The sequence below is a fragment of the Pseudophryne corroboree genome, chromosome 1, assembly GCF_028390025.1.
Source record: "Pseudophryne corroboree isolate aPseCor3 chromosome 1, aPseCor3.hap2, whole genome shotgun sequence".
Lineage (NCBI taxonomy): Eukaryota > Metazoa > Chordata > Amphibia > Anura > Myobatrachidae > Pseudophryne > Pseudophryne corroboree.
This window is the reverse complement of record NC_086444.1, coordinates 1,475,834-1,497,059: the sequence shown is the minus strand read 5'-3', so window position 1 is coordinate 1,497,059 and position 21,226 is coordinate 1,475,834. Positions and strand designations below refer to the sequence as shown.

General features: G+C 48.4%; 1 protein-coding gene across 1 annotated transcript in view; it reads right to left on the bottom strand.

Annotated features, from left to right (window-relative positions):
• The window catches only part of CA9 (carbonic anhydrase 9), a 283,599-nt gene that overhangs the window by 50,049 nt on the left and 212,324 nt on the right, over window positions 1–21,226 (bottom strand). The window contains exon 4 of the mRNA XM_063926458.1: window positions 640–782. Within this exon, the coding sequence (XP_063782528.1) occupies window positions 640–782 (143 nt within the window). The remainder of the gene's footprint in view (window positions 1–639; window positions 783–21,226) is intronic.

The window sequence follows — 21,226 nt, the reverse complement described above, 5'->3', positions numbered from 1 at the left end:
CATAACTACTGACTGGGGGCAGGCTAATTTTTAAGGTGATAATTTTTGTATGGCCCCCGAAGGATTTTATAAATATCCAAGTGGCCCTTGGTAGAAAAAAGGTTCCCCACCTCTGCTGTAGGGGGTTGCGGGTAAAATGCCGGCTGTAGGGACCCCAGCATTCAGGATCCCGACACTGAAATCCTGACAGCCAACTGTGCCGACAGCCGGCTCACCAGGGCTATTCCCACTCATGGGTGTCCACGACACCCATAGAGTGGGAATAGATGCTGTGGCAAGCGCAGCCACCGAGCCTACAGTGTGGCGAGCGCAACTAGCCTGCAAGGGGACTCTTAGCGCTCGCTCCGCTGCCGGCATTGTGGTGGGCGGGATATTGACAGCCGGCATCCCATCCGCCAGTAAAACATGTAGTCCTCTGTAAGAACTGATTGTCTGTTCCTTTATCTCCGTCCACCTTATGTCTCTCCACCTCTTAGTACATAGACCCCACACAGTATGTGGATCATATTCCTGAGAAGAATCAGCCATAAATAGGGGAACTCTTCCTGCCCCACACGAGTGTCAGCAGCGTCATCCCTACGTGATATCTGGGCTCTGTGTCTGTATACTCTATATGGAGTCATTGGACGTCACACTCACCTCTCCTGGGAACTTCTGTCCATTAACGGTATGCTCCGATCCAGGGCTGGCGCGGGACCCCCAGTGGAAATGCAGTTGCACTGCGTCATATGTACGAGTAAGACCCTCAACTATCCTTAGATTATCGGGAAGTTGTAAAACCACTGCAAAAAGAAACAACAAAACAGTAAGATGGTTATATGGGATAGTCCAGATATTAAGGACACATGTGTCCTCATGCGCTCTCACCGCAGTCACTCCCAAAAGCCCTCTCGGCACGCCATGTCCCGCGCATCTCTGCTTGCGCCAAGTATCTTTTTCATGACAAAGCAGCCGCACAAATGTAACAATCACATGGTACAAAGGTGGTTATTCCGAGTTGATCGCTAGCTGAAAATATTCGATGCGCTGCGGTTAAGGAAAAAATGGCACTTCTGCGCATGCATATGCGGCGCAGTACACACGCGCAACGTACTTTCACAACGGCCGATGTTTTTTCACACAAGGTCTAGTGATGCTTTTCAGTCGCACTGCTGACCGCAGAGTGATTGACATGAAGTGGGCGTTTCTGGGTGTCAACTGTCCATTTTCAGGGTGTGTACGAAAAAGCGCAAGCGTGCCAGAAAAAACGCAGGCGTGGCTGGCTGAACGCAGGGCGTGTTTGTGACATCAAAACAGGAACTGAACAGTCTGAAGTGATCGCAAGCGCTGAGTAGGTCTGAAGCTACTCAGAAACTGCACAATATTTTTTGGTAGCCGCTCTGTGATCTTTTCGCTCGCACTTCTGCTAAGCTAAGATACATTCCCAGTGGGTGGCGGCTTAGCATTTGCATGGCTGCTAAAAACTTCTAGCGAGCGATCAACTCAGAATGACCCTCAAAATCACTTATTGAGACTGCAGTAATTAATTTGCTATGCGACACTTGTACAGTACATCTGTGTGCGACTGAGTCTGAATCTGTACACAAAGTGCTACAACACAGCAGCCGCAGATCCGTTCCACTTCCACTGTGACATGTACATTAGTAATTCCACCACGCGGCGTCTCCGGTACAGAGTGAGTCTGAATCTGTACACAAAGTGCTACAACACAGCAGCCGCAGATCCGTTCCACTTCCACTGTGACATGTACATTAGTAATTCCACCACGTGGCGTCTCCGGTACAGAGTGAGTCTGAATCTGTACACAAAGTGCTACAACGCAGCAGCCGCAGATCCATTCCACTTCCACTGTGACATGTACATTAGTAATTCCACCGCCCAGCGTCTCCGGTACAGAGTGAGTCTGACTCTGTACACAAAGTGCTACAACGCAGCAGCCGCAGATCCGTTCCACTTCCCCTGTGACATGTACATTAGTAATTCCACCACGCGGCGTCTCCGGTACAGAGTGAGTCTGAATCTGTACACAAAGTGCTACAACACAGCAGCCGCAGATCCGTTCCACTTCCACTGTGACATGTACATTAGTAATTCCACCACGCGGCGTCTCCGGTACAGAGTGAGTCTGAATCTGTACACAAAGTGCTACAACGCAGCAGCCGCAGATCCATTCCACTTCCACTGTGACATGTACATTAGTAATTCCACCGCCCAGCGTCTCCGGTACAGAGTGAGTCTGACTCTGTACACAAAGTGCTACAACGCAGCAGCCGCAGATCCGTTCCACTTCCCCTGTGACATGTACATTAGTAATTCCACCACGCGGCGTCTCCGGTACAGAGTGAGTCTGAATCTGTACACAAAGTGCTACAACACAGCAGCCGCAGATCCGTTCCACTTCCACTGTGACATGTACATTAGTAATTCCACCACGTGGCGTCTCCGGTACAGAGTGAGTCTGAATCTGTACACAAAGTGCTACAACGCAGCAGCCGCAGATCCATTCCACTTCCACTGTGACATGTACATTAGTAATTCCACCTCGCGGCGTCTCCGGTATAGAGTGAGTCTGAATCTGTACACAAAGTGCTACAATGCAGCAGCCGCAGATCCGTTCCACTTCCACTGTGACATGTACATTAGTAATTCCACCGCCCAGCGTCTCCGGTACAGAGTGAGTCTGACTCTGTACACAAAGTGCTACAACGCAGCAGCCGCAGATCCGTTCCACTTCCCCTGTGACATGTACATTAGTAATTCCACCACGCGGCGTCTCCGGTACAGAGTGAGTCTGAATCTGTACACAAAGTGCTACAACACAGCAGCCGCAGATCCGTTCCACTTCCATTGTGACATGTACATTAGTAATTCCACCACGCGGCGTCTCCGGTACAGAGTGAGTCTGAATCTGTACACAAAGTGCTACAATGCAGCAGCCGCAGATCCGTTCCACTTCCACTGTGACATGTACATTAGTAATTCCACCGCCCAGCGTCTCCGGTACAGAGTAAGTCTGACTCTGTACACAAAGTGCTACAACGCAGCAGCCGCAGATCCGTTCCACTTCCCCTGTGACATGTACAGTAGTAATTCCAGCACGCGGCGTCTCCGGTACAGAGTGAGTCTGAATCTGTACACAAAGTGCTACAACACAGCAGCCGCAGATCCGTTCCACTTCCACTGTGACATGTACATTAGTAATTCCACCACGCGGCGTCTCCGGTACAGAGTGAGTCTGAATCTGTACACAAAGTGCTACAACACAGCAGCCGCAGATCCGTTCAACTTCCACTGTGACATGTACATTAGTAATTCCACCGCGCGGCGTCTCCGGTACAGAGTGAGTCTGAATCTGTACACAAAGTGCTACAACACAGCAGCCGCAGATCCGTTCCACTTCCACTGTGACATGTACATGAGTAATTCTACCGCCCAGCGTCTCCGGTACAGAGTGAGTCTGAATCTGTACACAAAGTGCTACAACACAGCAGCCGCAGATCCGTTCAACTTCCACTGTGACATGTACATTAGTAATTCTACCGCCCAGCGTCTCCGGTACAGAGTGAGTCTGACTCTGTACACAAAGTGCTACAACGCAGCAGCCGCAGATCCGTTCCACTTCCCCTGTGACATGTACATTAGTAATTCCACCACGCGGCGTCTCCGGTACAGAGTGAGTCTGAATCTGTACACAAAGTGCTACAACACAGCAGCCGCAGATCCGTTCCACTTCCACTGTGACATGTACATTAGTAATTCCACCACGCGGCGTCTCCGGTACAGAGTGAGTCTGAATCTGTACACAAAGTGCTACAACGCAGCAGCCGCAGATCCATTCCACTTCCACTGTGACATGTACATTAGTAATTCCACCGCCCAGCGTCTCCGGTACAGAGTGAGTCTGACTCTGTACACAAAGTGCTACAACGCAGCAGCCGCAGATCCGTTCCACTTCCCCTGTGACATGTACATTAGTAATTCCACCACGCGGCGTCTCCGGTACAGAGTGAGTCTGAATCTGTACACAAAGTGCTACAACACAGCAGCCGCAGATCCGTTCCACTTCCACTGTGACATGTACATTAGTAATTCCACAGCGCGGCGTCTCCGGTACAGAGTGAGTCTGAATCTGTACACAAAGTGCTACAACACAGCAGCCGCAGATCCGTTCCACTTCCACTGTGACATGTACATTAGTAATTCCACCACGTGGCGTCTCCGGTACAGAGTGAGTCTGAATCTGTACACAAAGTGCTACAACGCAGCAGCCGCAGATCCATTCCACTTCCACTGTGACATGTACATTAGTAATTCCACCTCGCGGCGTCTCCGGTATAGAGTGAGTCTGAATCTGTACACAAAGTGCTACAATGCAGCAGCCGCAGATCCGTTCCACTTCGACATGTACATTAGTAATTCCACCGCCCAGCGTCTCCGGTACAGAGTGAGTCTGACTCTGTACACAAAGTGCTACAACGCAGCAGCCGCAGATCCGTTCCACTTCCCCTGTGACATGTACATTAGTAATTCCACCACGCGGCGTCTCCGGTACAGAGTGAGTCTGAATCTGTACACAAAGTGCTACAACACAGCAGCCGCAGATCCGTTCCACTTCCATTGTGACATGTACATTAGTAATTCCACCACGCGGCGTCTCCGGTACAGAGTGAGTCTGAATCTGTACACAAAGTGCTACAATGCAGCAGCCGCAGATCCGTTCCACTTCCACTGTGACATGTACATTAGTAATTCCACCGCCCAGCGTCTCCGGTACAGAGTAAGTCTGACTCTGTACACAAAGTGCTACAACGCAGCAGCCGCAGATCCGTTCCACTTCCCCTGTGACATGTACATTAGTAATTCCAGCACGCGGCGTCTCCGGTACAGAGTGAGTCTGAATCTGTACACAAAGTGCTACAACACTGCAGCCGCAGATCCGTTCCACTTCCACTGTGACATGTACATTAGTAATTCCACCACGCGGCGTCTCCGGTACAGAGTGAGTCTGAATCTGTACACAAAGTGCTACAACACAGCAGCCGCAGATCCGTTCAACTTCCACTGTGACATGTACATTAGTAATTCCACCGCGCGGCGTCTCCGGTACAGAGTGAGTCTGAATCTGTACACAAAGTGCTACAACACAGCAGCCGCAGATCCGTTCCACTTCCACTGTGACATGTACATTAGTAATTCTACCGCCCAGCGTCTCCGGTACAGAGTGAGTCTGAATCTGTACACAAAGTGCTACAACACAGCAGCCGCAGATCCGTTCAACTTCCACTGTGACATGTACATTAGTAATTCTACCGCCCAGCGTCTCCGGTACAGAGTGAGTCTGAATCTGTACACAAAGTGCTACAACGCAGCAGCCGCAGATCCGTTCCACTTCCACTGTGACATGTACATTAGTAATTCCACCACGCGGTGTCTCCGGTACAGAGTGAGTCTGAATCTGTACACAAAGTGCTACAACGCAGCAGCCGCAGATCCGTTCCACTTCCACTGTGACATGTACATTAGTAATTCCACCGCCCAGTGTCTCCGGTACAGAGTGAGTCTGAATCTGTACACAAAGTGCTACAATGCAGCAGCCGCAGATCCGTTCCACTTCCCCTGTGACATGTACATCAGTAATTCCACCACGCGGCGTCTCCGGTACAGAGTGAGTCTGAATCTGTACACAAAGTGCTACAACACAGCAGCCGCAGATCCGTTCCACTTCCACTGTGACATGTACATTAGTAATTCCACCACGCGGCGTCTCCGGTACAGAGTGAGTCTGAATCTGTACACAAAGTGCTACAACGCAGCAGCCGCAGATCCATTCCACTTCCACTGTGACATGTACATTAGTAATTCCACCGCCCAGCGTCCCCGGTACAGAGTGAGTCTGACTCTGTACACAAAGTGCTACAACGCAGCAGCCGCAGATCCGTTCCACTTCCCCTGTGACATGTACATTAGTAATTCCACCACGCGGCGTCTCCGGTACAGAGTGAGTCTGAATCTGTACACAAAGTGCTACAATGCAGCAGCCGCAGATCCGTTCCACTTCCACTGTGACATGTACATTAGTAATTCCACCGCCCATCGTCTCCGGTACAGAGTGAGTCTGAGTCTGTACACAAAGTGCTACAACGCAGCAGCCGCAGATCCGTTCCACTACCCCTGTGACATGTACATTAGTAATTCCACCACGCGGCGTCTCCGGTACAGAGTGAGTCTGAATCTGTACACAAAGTGCTACAACACAGCAGCCGCAGATCCGTTCCACTTCCACTGTGACATGTACTTTAGTAATTCCACCACGCGGCGTCTCCGGTACAGAGTGAGTCTGAATCTGTACACAAAGTGCTACAACACAGCAGCCGCAGATCCGTTCAACTTCCACTGTGACATGTACATTAGTAATTCCACCGCGCGGCGTCTCCGGTACAGAGTGAGTCTGAATCTGTACACAAAGTGCTACAACACAGCAGCCGCAGATCCGTTCAACTTCCACTGTGACATGTACATTAGTAATTCTACCGCCCAGCGTCTCCGGTACAGAGTGAGTCTGAATCTGTACACAAAGTGCTACAACACAGCAGCCGCAGATCCGTTCCACTTCCACTGTGACATGTACATTAGTAATTCCACCACGCGGTGTCTCCGGTACAGAGTGAGTCTGAATCTGTACACAAAGTGCTACAATGCAGCAGCCGCAGATCTGTTCCACTTCCACTGTGACATGTACATTAGTAATTCCACCCCCCAGCGTCTCTGGTACAGAGTGAGTCTGAATCTGTACACAAAGTGCTACAACGCAGCAGCCGCAGATCCGTTCCACTTCCACTGTGACATGTACATTAGTAATTCCACCACGCGGTGTCTCCGGTACAGAGTGAGTCTGAATCTGTACACAAAGTGCTACAACGCAGCAGCTGCAGATCCGTTCCACTTCCACTGTGACATGTACATTAGTAATTCCACCGCCCAGCGTCTCCGGTACAGAGTGAGTCTGACTCTGTACACAAAGTGCTACAACGCAGCAGCCGCAGATCCGTTCCACTTCCACTGTGACATGTACATTAGTAATTCCACCGCCCAGCGTCTCCGGTACAGAGTGAGTCTGACTCTGTACACAAAGTGCTACAACACAGCAGCCGCAGATCCGTTCCACTTCCACTGTGACATGTACATTAGTAATTCCACCTCCCAGCGTCTCCGGTACAGGGTGAGTCTGAATCTGTACACAAAGTGCTACAACGCAGCAGCCGCAGATCCGTTCCACTTCCACTGTGACATGTACATTAGTAATTCCACCGCCCAGCGTCTCCGGTACAGAGTGAGTCTGAATCTGTACACAACAAAGTGCTACAACGCAGCAGCCGCAGATCCGTTCCACTTCCACTGTGACATGTACATTAGTAATTCCACCGCGCGGCATCTCCGGTACAGAGTGAGTCTGAATCTGTACACAAAGTGCTACAACGCAGCAGCCGCAGATCCGTTCCACTTCCACTGTGACATGTACATTAGTAATTCCACCGCCCAGCATCTCCTGTACAGAGTGAGTCTGACTCTGTACACAAAGTGCTACAACGCAGCAGCTGCAGATCCGTTCCACTTCCACTGTGACATGTACATTAGTAATTCCACCACGCGGCGTCTCCGGTACAGAGTGAGTCTGAATCTGTACACAAAGTGCTACAACGCAGCAGCCGCAGATCCGTTCCACTTCCACTGTGACATATACATTAGTAATTCCACCGCCAAGCGTCTCCGTTACAGAGTGAGTCTGACTCTGTACACAAAGTGCTACAACGCAGCAGCCGCCGATCCGTTCCACTTCCACTGTGACATGTACATTAGTAATTCCACCACGCGGCGTCTCCGGTACAGAGTGATTCTGAATCTGTACACAAAGTGCTACAACGCAGCAGCCGCAGATCCGTTCCACTTCCACTGTGACATATACATTAGTAATTCCACCGCCAAGCGTCTCCGTTACAGAGTGAGTCTGACTCTGTACACAAAGTGCTACAACGCAGCAGCCGCAGATCCGTTCCACTTCCACTGTGACATGTACATTAGTAATTCCACCGCCCGTCGTCTCCGGTACAGAGTGAGTCTGAATCTGTACACAAAGTGCTACAATGCAGCAGCCGCAGATCCGTTCCACTTCCACTGTGACATGTACATTAGTAATTCCACCACGCGGTGTCTCCGGTACAGAGTGAGTCTGAATCTATAAAGAAAGTGCTACAACGCAGCAGCTGCAGATCCGTTCCACTTCCACTGTGACATGTACATTAGTAATTCCACCGCCCAGCGTCTCCGGTACAGAGTGAGTCTGACTCTGTACACAAAGTGCTACAACGCAGCAGCTGCAGATCCGTTCCACTTCCACTGTGACATGTACATTAGTAATTCCACCGCTCGGCATCTCCGGTACAGAGTGAGTCTGAATCTGTACACAAAGTGCTACAATGCAGCAGCTGCAGATCCGTTCCACTTCCACTGTGACATGTACATTAGTAATTCCACCGCGCGGCATCTCCGGTACAGAGTGAGTCTGAATCTGAACACAAAGTGCTACAACGCAGCAGCCGCAGATCCGTTCCACTTCCACTGTGACATGTACATTAGTAATTCCACCACGCGGCGTCTCCGGTACAGAGTGAGTCTGAATCTGTACACAAAGTGATACAACGCAGCAGCCGCAGATCCGTTCCACTTCCACTGTGACATGTACATTAGTAATTCCACCGCGCGGCATCTCCGGTACAGAGTGAGTCTTAATCTGTACACAAAGTGCTACAACGCAGCAGCCGCAGATCCATTCCACTTCCACTGTGACATGTACATTAGTAATTCCACCACGCGGCGTCTCCGGTACAGAGTGAGTCTGAATCTGTACACAAAGTGCTACAATGCAGCAGCCGCAGATCCGTTCCACTTCCACTGTGACATGTACATTAGTAATTCCACCGCCCAGCGTCTCCGGTACAGAGTGAGTCTGACTCTGTACACAAAGTGCTACAACGCAGCAGCCGCAGATCCGTTCCACTTCCCCTGTGACATGTACATTAGTAATTCCACCACGCGGCATCTCCGGTACAGAGTGAGTCTGAATCTGTACACAAAGTGCTACAACACAGCAGCCGCAGATCCGTTCCACTTCCACTGTGACATGTACTTTAGTAATTCCACCACGCGGCGTCTCCGGTACAGAGTGAGTCTGAATCTGTACACAAAGTGCTACAACACAGCAGCCGCAGATCCGTTCAACTTCCACTGTGACATGTACATTAGTAATTCTACCGCCCAGCGTCTCCGGTACAGAGTGAGTCTGAATCTGTACACAAAGTGCTACAACACAGCAGCCGCAGATCCGTTCCACTTCCACTGTGACATGTACATTAGTAATTCCACCGCCCAGCGTCTCCGGTACAGAGTGAGTCTGAATCTGTACACAACAAAGTGCTACAACGCAGCAGCCGCAGATCCGTTCCACTTCCACTGTGACATGTACATTAGTAATTCCACCACGCGGTGTCTCCGGTACAGAGTGAGTCTGAATCTGTACACAAAGTGCTACAACGCAGCAGCTGCAGATCCGTTCCACTTCCACTGTGACATGTACATTAGTAATTCCACCGCCCAGCGTCTCCGGTACAGAGTGAGTCTGACTCTGTACACAAAGTGCTACAACGCAGCAGCCGCAGATCCGTTCCACTTCCACTGTGACATGTACATTAGTAATTCCACCGCCCAGCGTCTCCGGTACAGAGTGAGTCTGAATCTGTACACAAAGTGCTACAACACAGCAGCCGCAGATCCGTTCCACTTCCACTGTGACATGTACATTAGTAATTCCACCGCCCAGCGTCTCCGGTACAGGGTGAGTCTGAATCTGTACACAAAGTGCTACAACGCAGCAGCCGCAGATCCGTTCCACTTCCACTGTGACATGTACATTAGTAATTCCACCACGCGGTGTCTCCGGTACAGAGTGAGTCTGAATCTATAAAGAAAGTGCTACAACGCAGCAGCTGCAGATCCGTTCCACTTTCACTGTGACATGTACATTAGTAATTCCACCGCCCAGCGTCTCCGGTACAGAGTGAGTCTGACTCTGTACACAAAGTGCTACAACGCAGCAGCTGCAGATCCGTTCCACTTCCACTGTGACATGTACATTAGTAATTCCACCGCGCGGCATCTCCGGTACAGAGTGAGTCTGAATCTGAACACAAAGTGCTACAACGCAGCAGCCGCAGATCCGTTCCACTTCCACTGTGACATGTACATTAGTAATTCCACCACGCGGCGTCTCCGGTACAGAGTGAGTCTGAATCTGTACACAAAGTACTACAACGCAGCAGCCGCAGATCCGTTCCACTTCCCCTGTGACATGTACATTAGTAATTCCACCGCCCGGCGTCTCCGGTACAGAGTGAGTCTGAATCTGTACACAAAGTGCTACAACGCAGCAGCCGCAGATCCGTTCCACTTCCACTGTGACATGTACATTAGTAATTCCACCGCGCGGCATCTCCGGTACAGAGTGAGTCTGAATCTGTACACAAAGTGCTACAACGCAGCAGCCGCAGATCCTTTCCACTTCCACTGTGACATGTACATTAGTAATTCCACCGCCCAGCGTCTCTGGTACAGAGTCAGTCTGAATCTGTACACAAAGTGCTACAACGCAGCAGCCGCAGATCCGTTCCACTTCCACTGTGACATGTACATTAGTAATTCCACCGCGCGGCATCTCCGGTACAGAGTGAGTCTTAATCTGTACACAAAGTGCTACAACGCAGCAGCCGCAGATCCGTTCCACTTCCACTGTGACATGTACATTAGTAATTCCACCGCCCAGCGTCTCCGGTACAGAGTGAGTCTGACTCTGTACACAAAGTGCTACAACGCAGCAGCCGCAGATCCGTTCCACTTCCCCTGTGACATGTACATTAGTAATTCCACCACGCGGCGTCTCCGGTACAGAGTGAGTCTGAATCTGTACACAAAGTGCTACAACACAGCAGCCGCAGATCCGTTCCACTTCCACTGTGACATGTACTTTAGTAATTCCACCACGCGGCGTCTCCGGTACAGAGTGAGTCTGAATCTGTACACAAAGTGCTACAACACAGCAGCCGCAGATCCGTTCAACTTCCACTGTGACATGTACATTAGTAATTCCACCGCGCGGCGTCTCCGGTACAGAGTGAGTCTGAATCTGTACACAAAGTGCTACAACGCAGCAGCCGCAGATCTGTTCCACTTCCACTGTGACATGTACATTAGTAATTCCACCGCCCAGCGTCTCCGGTACAGAGTGAGTCTGACTCTGTACACAAAGTGCTACAACGCAGCAGCCGCAGATCCGTTCCACTTCCCCTGTGACATGTACATTAGTAATTCCACCACGCGGCGTCTCCGGTACAGAGTGAGTCTGAATCTGTACACAAAGTGCTACAACACAGCAGCCGCAGATCCGTTCCACTTCCACTGTGACATGTACATTAGTAATTCCACCACGCGGTGTCTCCGGTACAGAGTGAGTCTGAATCTGTACACAAAGTGCTACAACGCAGCAGCCGCAGATCTGTTCCACTTCCACTGTGACATGTACATTAGTAATTCCACCGCCCAGCGTCTCTGGTACAGAGTGAGTCTGAATCTGTACACAAAGTGCTACAACGCAGCAGCCGCAGATCCGTTCCACTTCCACTGTGACATGTACATTAGTAATTCCACCACGCGGTGTCTCCGGTACAGAGTGAGTCTGAATCTGTACACAAAGTGCTACAACGCAGCAGCTGCAGATCCGTTCCACTTCCACTGTGACATGTACATTAGTAATTCCACCGCCCAGCGTCTCCGGTACAGAGTGAGTCTGACTCTGTACACAAAGTGCTACAACGCAGCAGCCGCAGATCCGTTCCACTTCCACTGTGACATGTACATTAGTAATTCCACCGCCCAGCGTCTCCGGTACAGAGTGAGTCTGACTCTGTACACAAAGTGCTACAACACAGCAGCCGCAGATCCGTTCCACTTCCACTGTGACATGTACATTAGTAATTCCACCGCCCAGCGTCTCCGGTACAGAGTGAGTCTGAATCTGTACACAAAGTGCTACAACGCAGCAGCCGCAGATCCGTTCCACTTCCACTGTGACATGTACATTAGTAATTCCACCGCGCTGCATCTCCGGTACAGAGTGAGTCTGAATCTGTACACAAAGTGCTACAACGCAGCAGCCGCAGATCCGTTCCACTTCCACTGTGACATGTACATTAGTAATTCCACCGCCCAGCGTCTCCGGTACAGAGTGAGTCTGAATCTGTACACAAAGTGCTACAACGCAGCAGCCGCAGATCCGTTCCACTTCCACTGTGACATGTACATTAGTAATTCCACCGCCCAGCGTCTCCGGTACAGAGTGAGTCTGAATCTGTACACAACAAAGTGCTACAACGCAGCAGCCGCAGATCCGTTCCACTTCCACTGTGACATGTACATTAGTAATTCCACCGCGCGGCATCTCCGGTACAGAGTGAGTCTGAATCTGTACACAAAGTGCTACAACGCAGCAGCCGCAGATCCGTTCCACTTCCACTGTGACATGTACATTAGTAATTCCACCGCCCAGCGTCTCCGGTACAGAGTGAGTCTGACTCTGTACACAAAGTGCTACAACGCAGCAGCCACAGATCCGTTCCACTTCCACTGTGACATGTACATTAGTAATTCCACCGCGCGGCATCTCCGGTACAGAGTGAGTCTGAATCTGTACACAAAGTGCTACAACGCAGCAGCCGCAGATCCGTTCCACTTCCACTGTGACATGTACATTAGTAATTCCACCGCCCAGCGTCTCCTGTACAGAGTGAGTCTGACTCTGTACACAAAGTGCTACAACGCAGCAGCTGCAGATCCGTTCCACTTCCACTGTGACATGTACATTAGTAATTCCACCGCGCGGCATCTCCGGTACAGAGTGAGTCTGAATCTGTACACAAAGTGCTACAACGCAGCAGCCGCAGATCCGTTCCACTTCCACTGTGACATGTACATTAGTAATTCCACCGCGCGGCATCTCCGGTACAGAGTGAGTCTGAATCTGCACACAAAGTGCTACAACGCAGCAGCCGCAGATCCGTTCCACTTCCACTGTGACATGTACATTAGTAATTCCACCGCCCAGCGTCTCCGGTACAGAGTGAGTCTGACTCTGTACACAAAGTGCTACAACGCAGCAGCCACAGATCCGTTCCACTTCCACTGTGACATGTACATTAGTAATTCCACCGCGCGGCATCTCCGGTACAGAGTGAGTCTGAATCTGTACACAAAGTGCTACAACGCAGCAGCCGCAGATCCGTTCCACTTCCACTGTGACATGTACATTAGTAATTCCACCGCCCAGCGTCTCCGGTACAGAGTGAGTCTGACTCTGTACACAAAGTGCTACAACGCAGCAGCCGCAGATCCGTTCCACTTCCACTGTGACATGTACATTAGTAATTCCACCACGCGGTGTCTCCGGTACAGAGTGAGTCTGAATCTGTACACAAAGTGCTACAACGCAGCAGCCGCAGATCTGTTCCACTTCCACTGTGACATGTACATTAGTAATTCCACCGCCCAGCCTCTCTGGTACAGAGTGAGTCTGAATCTGTACACAAAGTGCTACAACGCAGCAGCCGCAGATCCGTTCCACTTCCACTGTGACATGTACATTAGTAATTCCACCACGCGGCGTCTCCGGTACAGAGTGAGTCTGAATCTGTACACAAAGTGGTACAACGCAGCAGCTGCAGATCCGTTCCACTTCCACTGTGACATGTACATTAGTAATTCCACCGCCCAGCGTCTCCGGTACAGAGTGAGTCTGACTCTGTACACAAAGTGCTACAACGCAGCAGCCGCAGATCCGTTCCACTTCCACTGTGACATGTACATTAGTAATTCCACCGCCCAGCGTCTCCGGTACAGAGTGAGTCTGACTCTGTACACAAAGTGCTACAACACAGCAGCCGCAGATCCGTTCCACTTCCACTGTGACATGTACATTAGTAATTCCACCGCCCAGCGTCTCCGGTACAGGGTGAGTCTGAATCTGTACACAAAGTGTTACAACGCAGCAGCCGCAGATCCGTTCCACTTCCACTGTGACATGTACATTAGTAATTCCACCGCCCAGCGTCTCCGGTACAGAGTGAGTCTGAAATTGTACACAACAAAGTGCTACAACGCAGCAGCCGCAGATCCGTTCCACTTCCACTGTAACATGTACATTAGTAATTCCACCGCGCGGCATCTCCGGTACAGAGTGAGTCTGAATCTGTACACAAAGTGCTACAACGCAGCAGCCGCAGATCCGTTCCACTTCCACTGTGACATGTACATTAGTAATTCCACCGCCCAGCGTCTCCGGTACAGAGTGAGTCTGACTCTGTACACAAAGTGCTACAATGCAGCAGCCACAGATCCGCTCCACTTCCACTGTGACATGTACATTAGTAATTCCACCGCGCGGCATCTCCGGTACAGAGTGAGTCTGAATCTGTACACAAAGTGCTACAACGCAGCAGCCGCAGATCCGTTCCACTTCCACTGTGACATGTACATTAGTAATTCCACCGCCCAGCGTCTCCTGTACAGAGTGAGTCTGACTCTGTACACAAAGTGCTACAACGCAGCAGCTGCAGATCCGTTCCACTTCCACTGTGACATGTACATTAGTAATTCCACCACGCGGCGTCTCCGGTACAGAGTGAGTCTGAATCTGTACACAAAGTGCTACAACGCAGCAGCCGCAGATCCGTTCCACTTCCACTGTGACATATACATTAGTAATTCCACCGCCAAGCGTCTCCGTTACAGAGTGAGTCTGACTCTGTACACAAAGTGGTACAACGCAGCAGCCGCAGATCCGTTCCACTTCCACTGTGACATGTGTCAAAGTCAGAAAAATATCCCTATACATGCTGCCATATTTGCACCTCACGCTGGTCCGCGCTGCGCATGCGTACGCTCTCCCGTGAAGGCGCATACCCGCAATAGCGTGCACCCGCGGGCGCACGGTATGCGTATTTACGGTAGAGTTTATGTAGTCGTAGCGTGCGACTCATTCGTTACACATTTTCATAATTAATGTAGTTTATAGATCATGATCCCTTTAATGGTTCCTGAAAGTTTGGTTAATATAGAACGTCCCTGAACGGAGGAATCCCTCTTTGTATTGTACGAAGGGTCTAACAGGAATCATATAGCAGTGTTTGGTACCCATCGGAAGAGTATTTAATTAACAATATTCCGGTGTTGGTTTGGAGCGTATTAATCGCTCGTGCGGATAGTTATGGACATAAGAAGTTTATGTCCATTTCTATTATTTACTCATACTCAGGTATGCGGCGGGAAACCCAGTTTCCCACCCACCTGAGCTGTTTGAAATCGTCACAGCCCACCTGTATGAATTACCCAATGACCTTTTGTTATGATGCGAAGCCGAATTCCTGTGTCCAATGGACAACAAGATTGTAGGGACCATTGGATTGCATTGTGTGTGGGGCATAAATAGGCAGGCCGACCACATCCAGCTCTCACTCTTCAACGGTTCTCATTGCTGAAAATCGGGTGCTGGATGTCCAGGCGCATGCGATCGTTTCCCCTTGTGCGTAAGTTTTCTCTCCGTAATCATTGTCTTACTGTGAGCCAATTTCTCACATCTCTTTCCATTTTTCTCTCTCTCTCCTTTCTCTTCTCTCTCACATCTCCCCTAGACTAGTATTGAATTGTATTAGATAGTATTGTATATTGGTTAGGAAGAATCTGTTATATTGTAGTGTATCATTTGTACTGTTATTCTCTTTTACAAGTATATTAGATATAATACAGTTAATAGGCTTTGGACCCTAAACCCGTATCTGTGTATTTCCTATAGTGTTGTGTTCACTTGAGCGTCGGTGACGCTCAAGCAGCTTTGTCGTTAGTCAGGTTACACAAGGTTGCACTTACACCCTGTATTCACATTAAGGTATTCTGTGTATTTCATTGGTAAAAGGTTTAGACATAAAGGTATAGCGTTGTGAGCGTCTGCGCCGCTGGTGATCTCCTCGTGGTCTCGAGCGTCCGCTACGCCATAGCGAATCATTTCTCTAGCCATAGCCAACAACGTGCTGTCCTGTGATCTCTGGGCCGTGAGCGAATGTGACGCTTGAGCGTCTCGCCTACGGCTGAGCGATCGTTACGCAACTAGTGTACCCATACGGTACTTCTTAAGTAAACAGCGTACAGTGTTCTTAGACTTCATAAAGGGTTGTTTATACGACAAAAGAATTTAGCATTGTCAATTGGGGACTCGTCCTGTCCTTCTCATATCTGCACTAGGTAGATCAGCAGACATTATCCCCCAGCAAAGGGTGGGAGGTTGTCTCGTAGTGCTGACAGGATAAGCGTCTGCTTCGCTTAGATAAAGAGTGCTGAAGGAATCCGGGAACCGGAAGTAAGAACAAAACGCTTGTGTCTTTTAAAACTGTTTATTTCTCTTCTGTCTTGCGTATACACGCACGCATACATATATATCTGCATTTCTTTTTCAAATTCGTATATCACTATTCCTGTTTGCCAATTTTTATAGTTGATAGAAAGTGCTAAAAGAGATTTGCTGTTATTTCATAATAGAGGTAATAGTTAAAGTATAGACCAACACACGGCTTGTCTGGGAGATAAGGCAGTCAGTGTGGTGGGCGGTAGATGATCAGGGATCATCTACATTGATAAAAGTAGAAATTGTGTTACGGTGGATCTTTGTTTTGCGTACACGTGTCTCTAACAAAGACTAGCGTACGCAATCCAAAGGCAGACGCACGCAGCGTACATTACGCAACGTAGCGTCCGGTTACGCCCACGTAGCTCAAAGTCACGAAAAGTCGAATTAACGCAAAGCGATAATTAACGCACAGCGGTAGATAACGCAAATCTATTTTTGGAAAATCGGAAATTTAGTTTAACAGATCCTGCTCCTAATTGGTAACACAGCTGGGCTGAAGAAAAAATTTCTGCGCAGAAATAGATATATAAATGAAAGTGTACATGTGTTGAGTGAGTGTGTTTTTGTATACAAGTTTATACAACTTAGAGGTTGAACCAAAAGAAATCGGGTAGGACATACGTGTAAGTGACATATACGGTGGCTAAGGAGGCATCCTTGGTTAAATAATATTTGAGCATTAGAGTATAGCGGATCACAAGGTAACAAGACCAGGAGGTCACAAGGTAACAAGACCAGGAGGTCATAAGGTACAAGAAGGTCCGCTATAAAGGTAAGAGGCACAACCCCGGGGGTTGGTGCAGAACCCATATAGGCCATAAGCTCTTGCTGAAGGAATCGCTGCCGGAAACATCGATTCCACTGATCTCTCAGTACATAACAGGTAGTGCTTATGTACTGAACGATTGTACCGCACGTAATTGTGTGCAGTAGTTAGTAATCTGACCTAATACCATTAGAGTAAAGTGGTCACAAACGCTATTTGTACATTCTGACGTGATTTGTGTAATTTTTTATTTTTAAAGGGAAGTTCGCTGGTCACTCAGGAACTATCTAACAACCCCACCTTTACTGGAAAGAGTAAGTGTCCTGCGGGTAACCCTCATATGTTCCAGTAAACAGAAGGTTCTTTCTGGTAGGGCCCTGTATCGAGTACGCCAGCACCATGTCGGTGTGATCAGGTCGTATTGGTCGAGGTGGGCGAGTGAGTGGGGTACTCGGTAAACCGCCACCGCCGGCCTATTTTGAATAATTTGGTTTGCTGTAAGGGTTCGCTGAAGACCGTGATATAAAGATCAAAGGAGTAGTAAGCAACACCTGCAGATTATGGGGGCCAGTTGTTCAGGTAGGGGGCGATCAACCTCGGTTCGGGTTGATTCAGAGAACCGACCAGTTGGGTCGGTAAGGTACATCATGTGTGAGAAATATGTAAGTCACACAGAGGTTTTATGTGATGAATGGGAGAGAATGACTGTACGAGACAGGGAGAAATTCCCAAGAATAGGTAGCTTCAGTCCAGAAGTGTTACAAAATTTAAGGAGGAGGATATGTCTCATTGAACCAACAAAGAGACGAAGTAAACATTATGATTATTTGAAGTTATGGCAACAGGAAGGTGAATTACAAAGAGATTCAATTGACTTTTCTGACTCTTATCTTGAGAGGAGAGACATGGCATCAGGGAGGATTGTGGTTGCGGAGAAAAGCACAGGGTTGAACAATAAAAACGCTCTTAGCAACTGTAGTATAGATTATAAGAATAAGTGTAATAAATGTAACAATGATTATTGTAATACTGTTGAATGTACAACTATTAACCTATGCAAGTTGCACCCCATGTCGAACTTCCCCCAGGAATACACTCATGAAAGTGAGGCCAGAACAATGTCGGCACCTCTTCCAGCAGCCATCCTACAAGACATCCAGGTGGACGCGACCAAATTGGTAAAGGCAATAATCAAACCCCCTAACGGAGGGTCAGGTGAGGTCGTGTCCACAGGTACGTACAATGTTTTATATCACGCACAAACAAATGTACCCCATATTATAAGACCAAAACAAGGTGATGTAATTGAGTTTAGTCCTGTCAGGGTGATCACAGTCCCCAATGGGAAGACTGACGATCAGGGAACCATTCCCGTCAAGGACAGTGCAATGCGTCATCCCTGGTCCCGGACAGAATTGAGATCAATCATGTCTGATTACCCAGATCCTAGGAAAGATCTAAGTGTATGATCAAAGATTCACAGAAGGTATATGAACCCCCTAGACAACGACATAATCATGGTATACAAGGAATCAGGTAGGTACAGGGAAAGCGGTTGAGGGTGATGAGCATCCAAACGTTTGAGGAGGCATCAAATCAGCCAAGACCCCATTTCACTGACACTTGGAGGAAGCCCAGGGTTTGTTATCATTGTAGAAGAGAAGGGCATTATGCCAGTAACTGTAATAACCCACATAAAATCAGACCCCCTAGACATGAAAATGAGCAAAAGTTATGACACACCAAATTATAATCAGGGATCATATAGGAAGAATTTTGGGCCACACCCATAATATATAGTCAGGAAAGGTGATCATTAGGACTGATGGTAAGCCTGAGGTAACGGTTAATAAATTGGGAGGTCATTCACTGAAAGACACAGGAATGACCAGGTGAAACGTTGTAAATGTATCAGTGAAATGTTTTTTTTTCTCTCTCTCTCTCTATCCCCATCTCTGACGAGTATTGGTAAGAATTCACACATTGCATACCCACTTGGTCCTTGCAGAAGTCTACCAAACCCCAGCATGACCTCCGCCACAAAGTATTTCTGGCCAGATACAGACAGTGGAGTAATGCAGGTGCTGGTGGGGAGGGACTGCTCAAGGAGACCAGTAGACACATAGATATGACAGCCTAATAAGTCTGACAATGTTTTTCTAATGCTAACAATGTTTTCTTAATGTTGACAATGTTTAAAAATGTTTTGTTTCTCTTTTCTCATTGGTGGTTATTGTCGAGTTATGTAATGTATATATGCACATGAATTGTTCTCTATCTCTTTTGTTTTTTTGTTGTCTCTCTCTTCCCACTCATGTTTCCATGGTTTAAAGATGGTATGTCACCCCTCAGTTGGACCAATGGTAATGCCAGATTTTTTTCTCCTTACAGAAAGATCGCCGGTTAGGAAGAAATATTGCATCACCAGAATGTTCGTTTGGAAGACTGAGAGACAGCACCTTTGAGAGGACAGCAGAACAAGAAGAACAACAAGACGAGAGAACTTATTATCGTAACAAGTTCTCTCCCCCTCAAACTGTTTTCTTATACCCCCTTTACAAATTTCTTCTTTTCTCCTCCTGTAAGATGGACTTGCCCCAAGAGACTGTGATATGGATTTTCCCGTTAACCATGATGTTGACCAGAGCAGTCTGTTTCGGTGAGAGTACCAGTGAGGTCGAGAAAGGATCCAGAAAGGTCCTGATGACTGAGACGGAGGTGTAAATTTCCAATAGCAACCCAATCACCAAGCAAAGGCGAGTACCGGGCACGATCTAACAACCATGTTATCTGTAAACATTTTCTTTGAAGGATTGTTAGTTCAAAAAGAAAAACTGTATCTGTAGGCTCTGTGACAATGGTTGAAGATGGATGCATAAAGAAATGCCAATCCAGTCTTAGTATCCATATGGACCAGCATCCATTGAGTGACCATCACTCCTTAGTGGGTAACGTGTTAAATAAAACAGATTGTTGGGTATGCTCTCAAGTACCTCAGGGTCATAGCAAATCAGGGCTAGTACCATTTCCTTTAACGTTAGGGGAGGTACTTGAGCTAAGGGGTGGGAGACCGGTGGACCGGAGGTTTAACATCTCCAGCCCTCCTAGTTTGAAGCTCCACCAATACCATGTGGATAGGTCCCTCTTATGTTTTAATATCTCCAATCCCCGAAAGCCGGGAAATTGGGAAGTGTCATGGAGCAACCTAACCATGACCTTTTCGCATAGAGCAGATAGAATGCCTACAGATACAGAGCTTGTACGCCACATAGCCAGTAGAGGAAAATCTTTCCGGTATCGATATACCTTAGGAAATAGGATTACTAGAGTTGGAGAGGTATCACCAGGATACTGTGCACATATCGTACAAACTGATACGTGCATTAAGCAGATGGAAGAATTAGGGTCAGGAGAGTTCACCTGGAAGGTGTGTAACATGGTAATGTCCTTCTCCGTCCCATATGTCCTCCCCGATGATGCATATTTCATATGCGGGAGAAAGGCGTACAAGTGGCTTGCCCCAAACTCTGAAGGATTGTGTTATATTGGAAAAGTATTGCCTGAAGTGATGACTGTAACACATGACAAAATGAAGGACATACACCGTGGTGCCCAAGCTCCTTATACTCACACCCATTACGAGCACCGAGTTAAAAGACAACTGTCAGAAAGGTTAGAGCATCCGGCCTCTGATCTTATCCATGAATCCACCGGGATTCAGGTTCTGGTAGCGTTAGATTTCACTCGCACCGCTCGAGGAGTGATGAATTATAGATACATTTCCGCACTCGCCAATTTGTTAGATAATATCACTGAAATGTATGATGACACGTTTAGATACACTGGAAGAGAACTTCAAGCTTACAAAACAGAACTGGTTCAGCATAGGATGGTTCTTAATT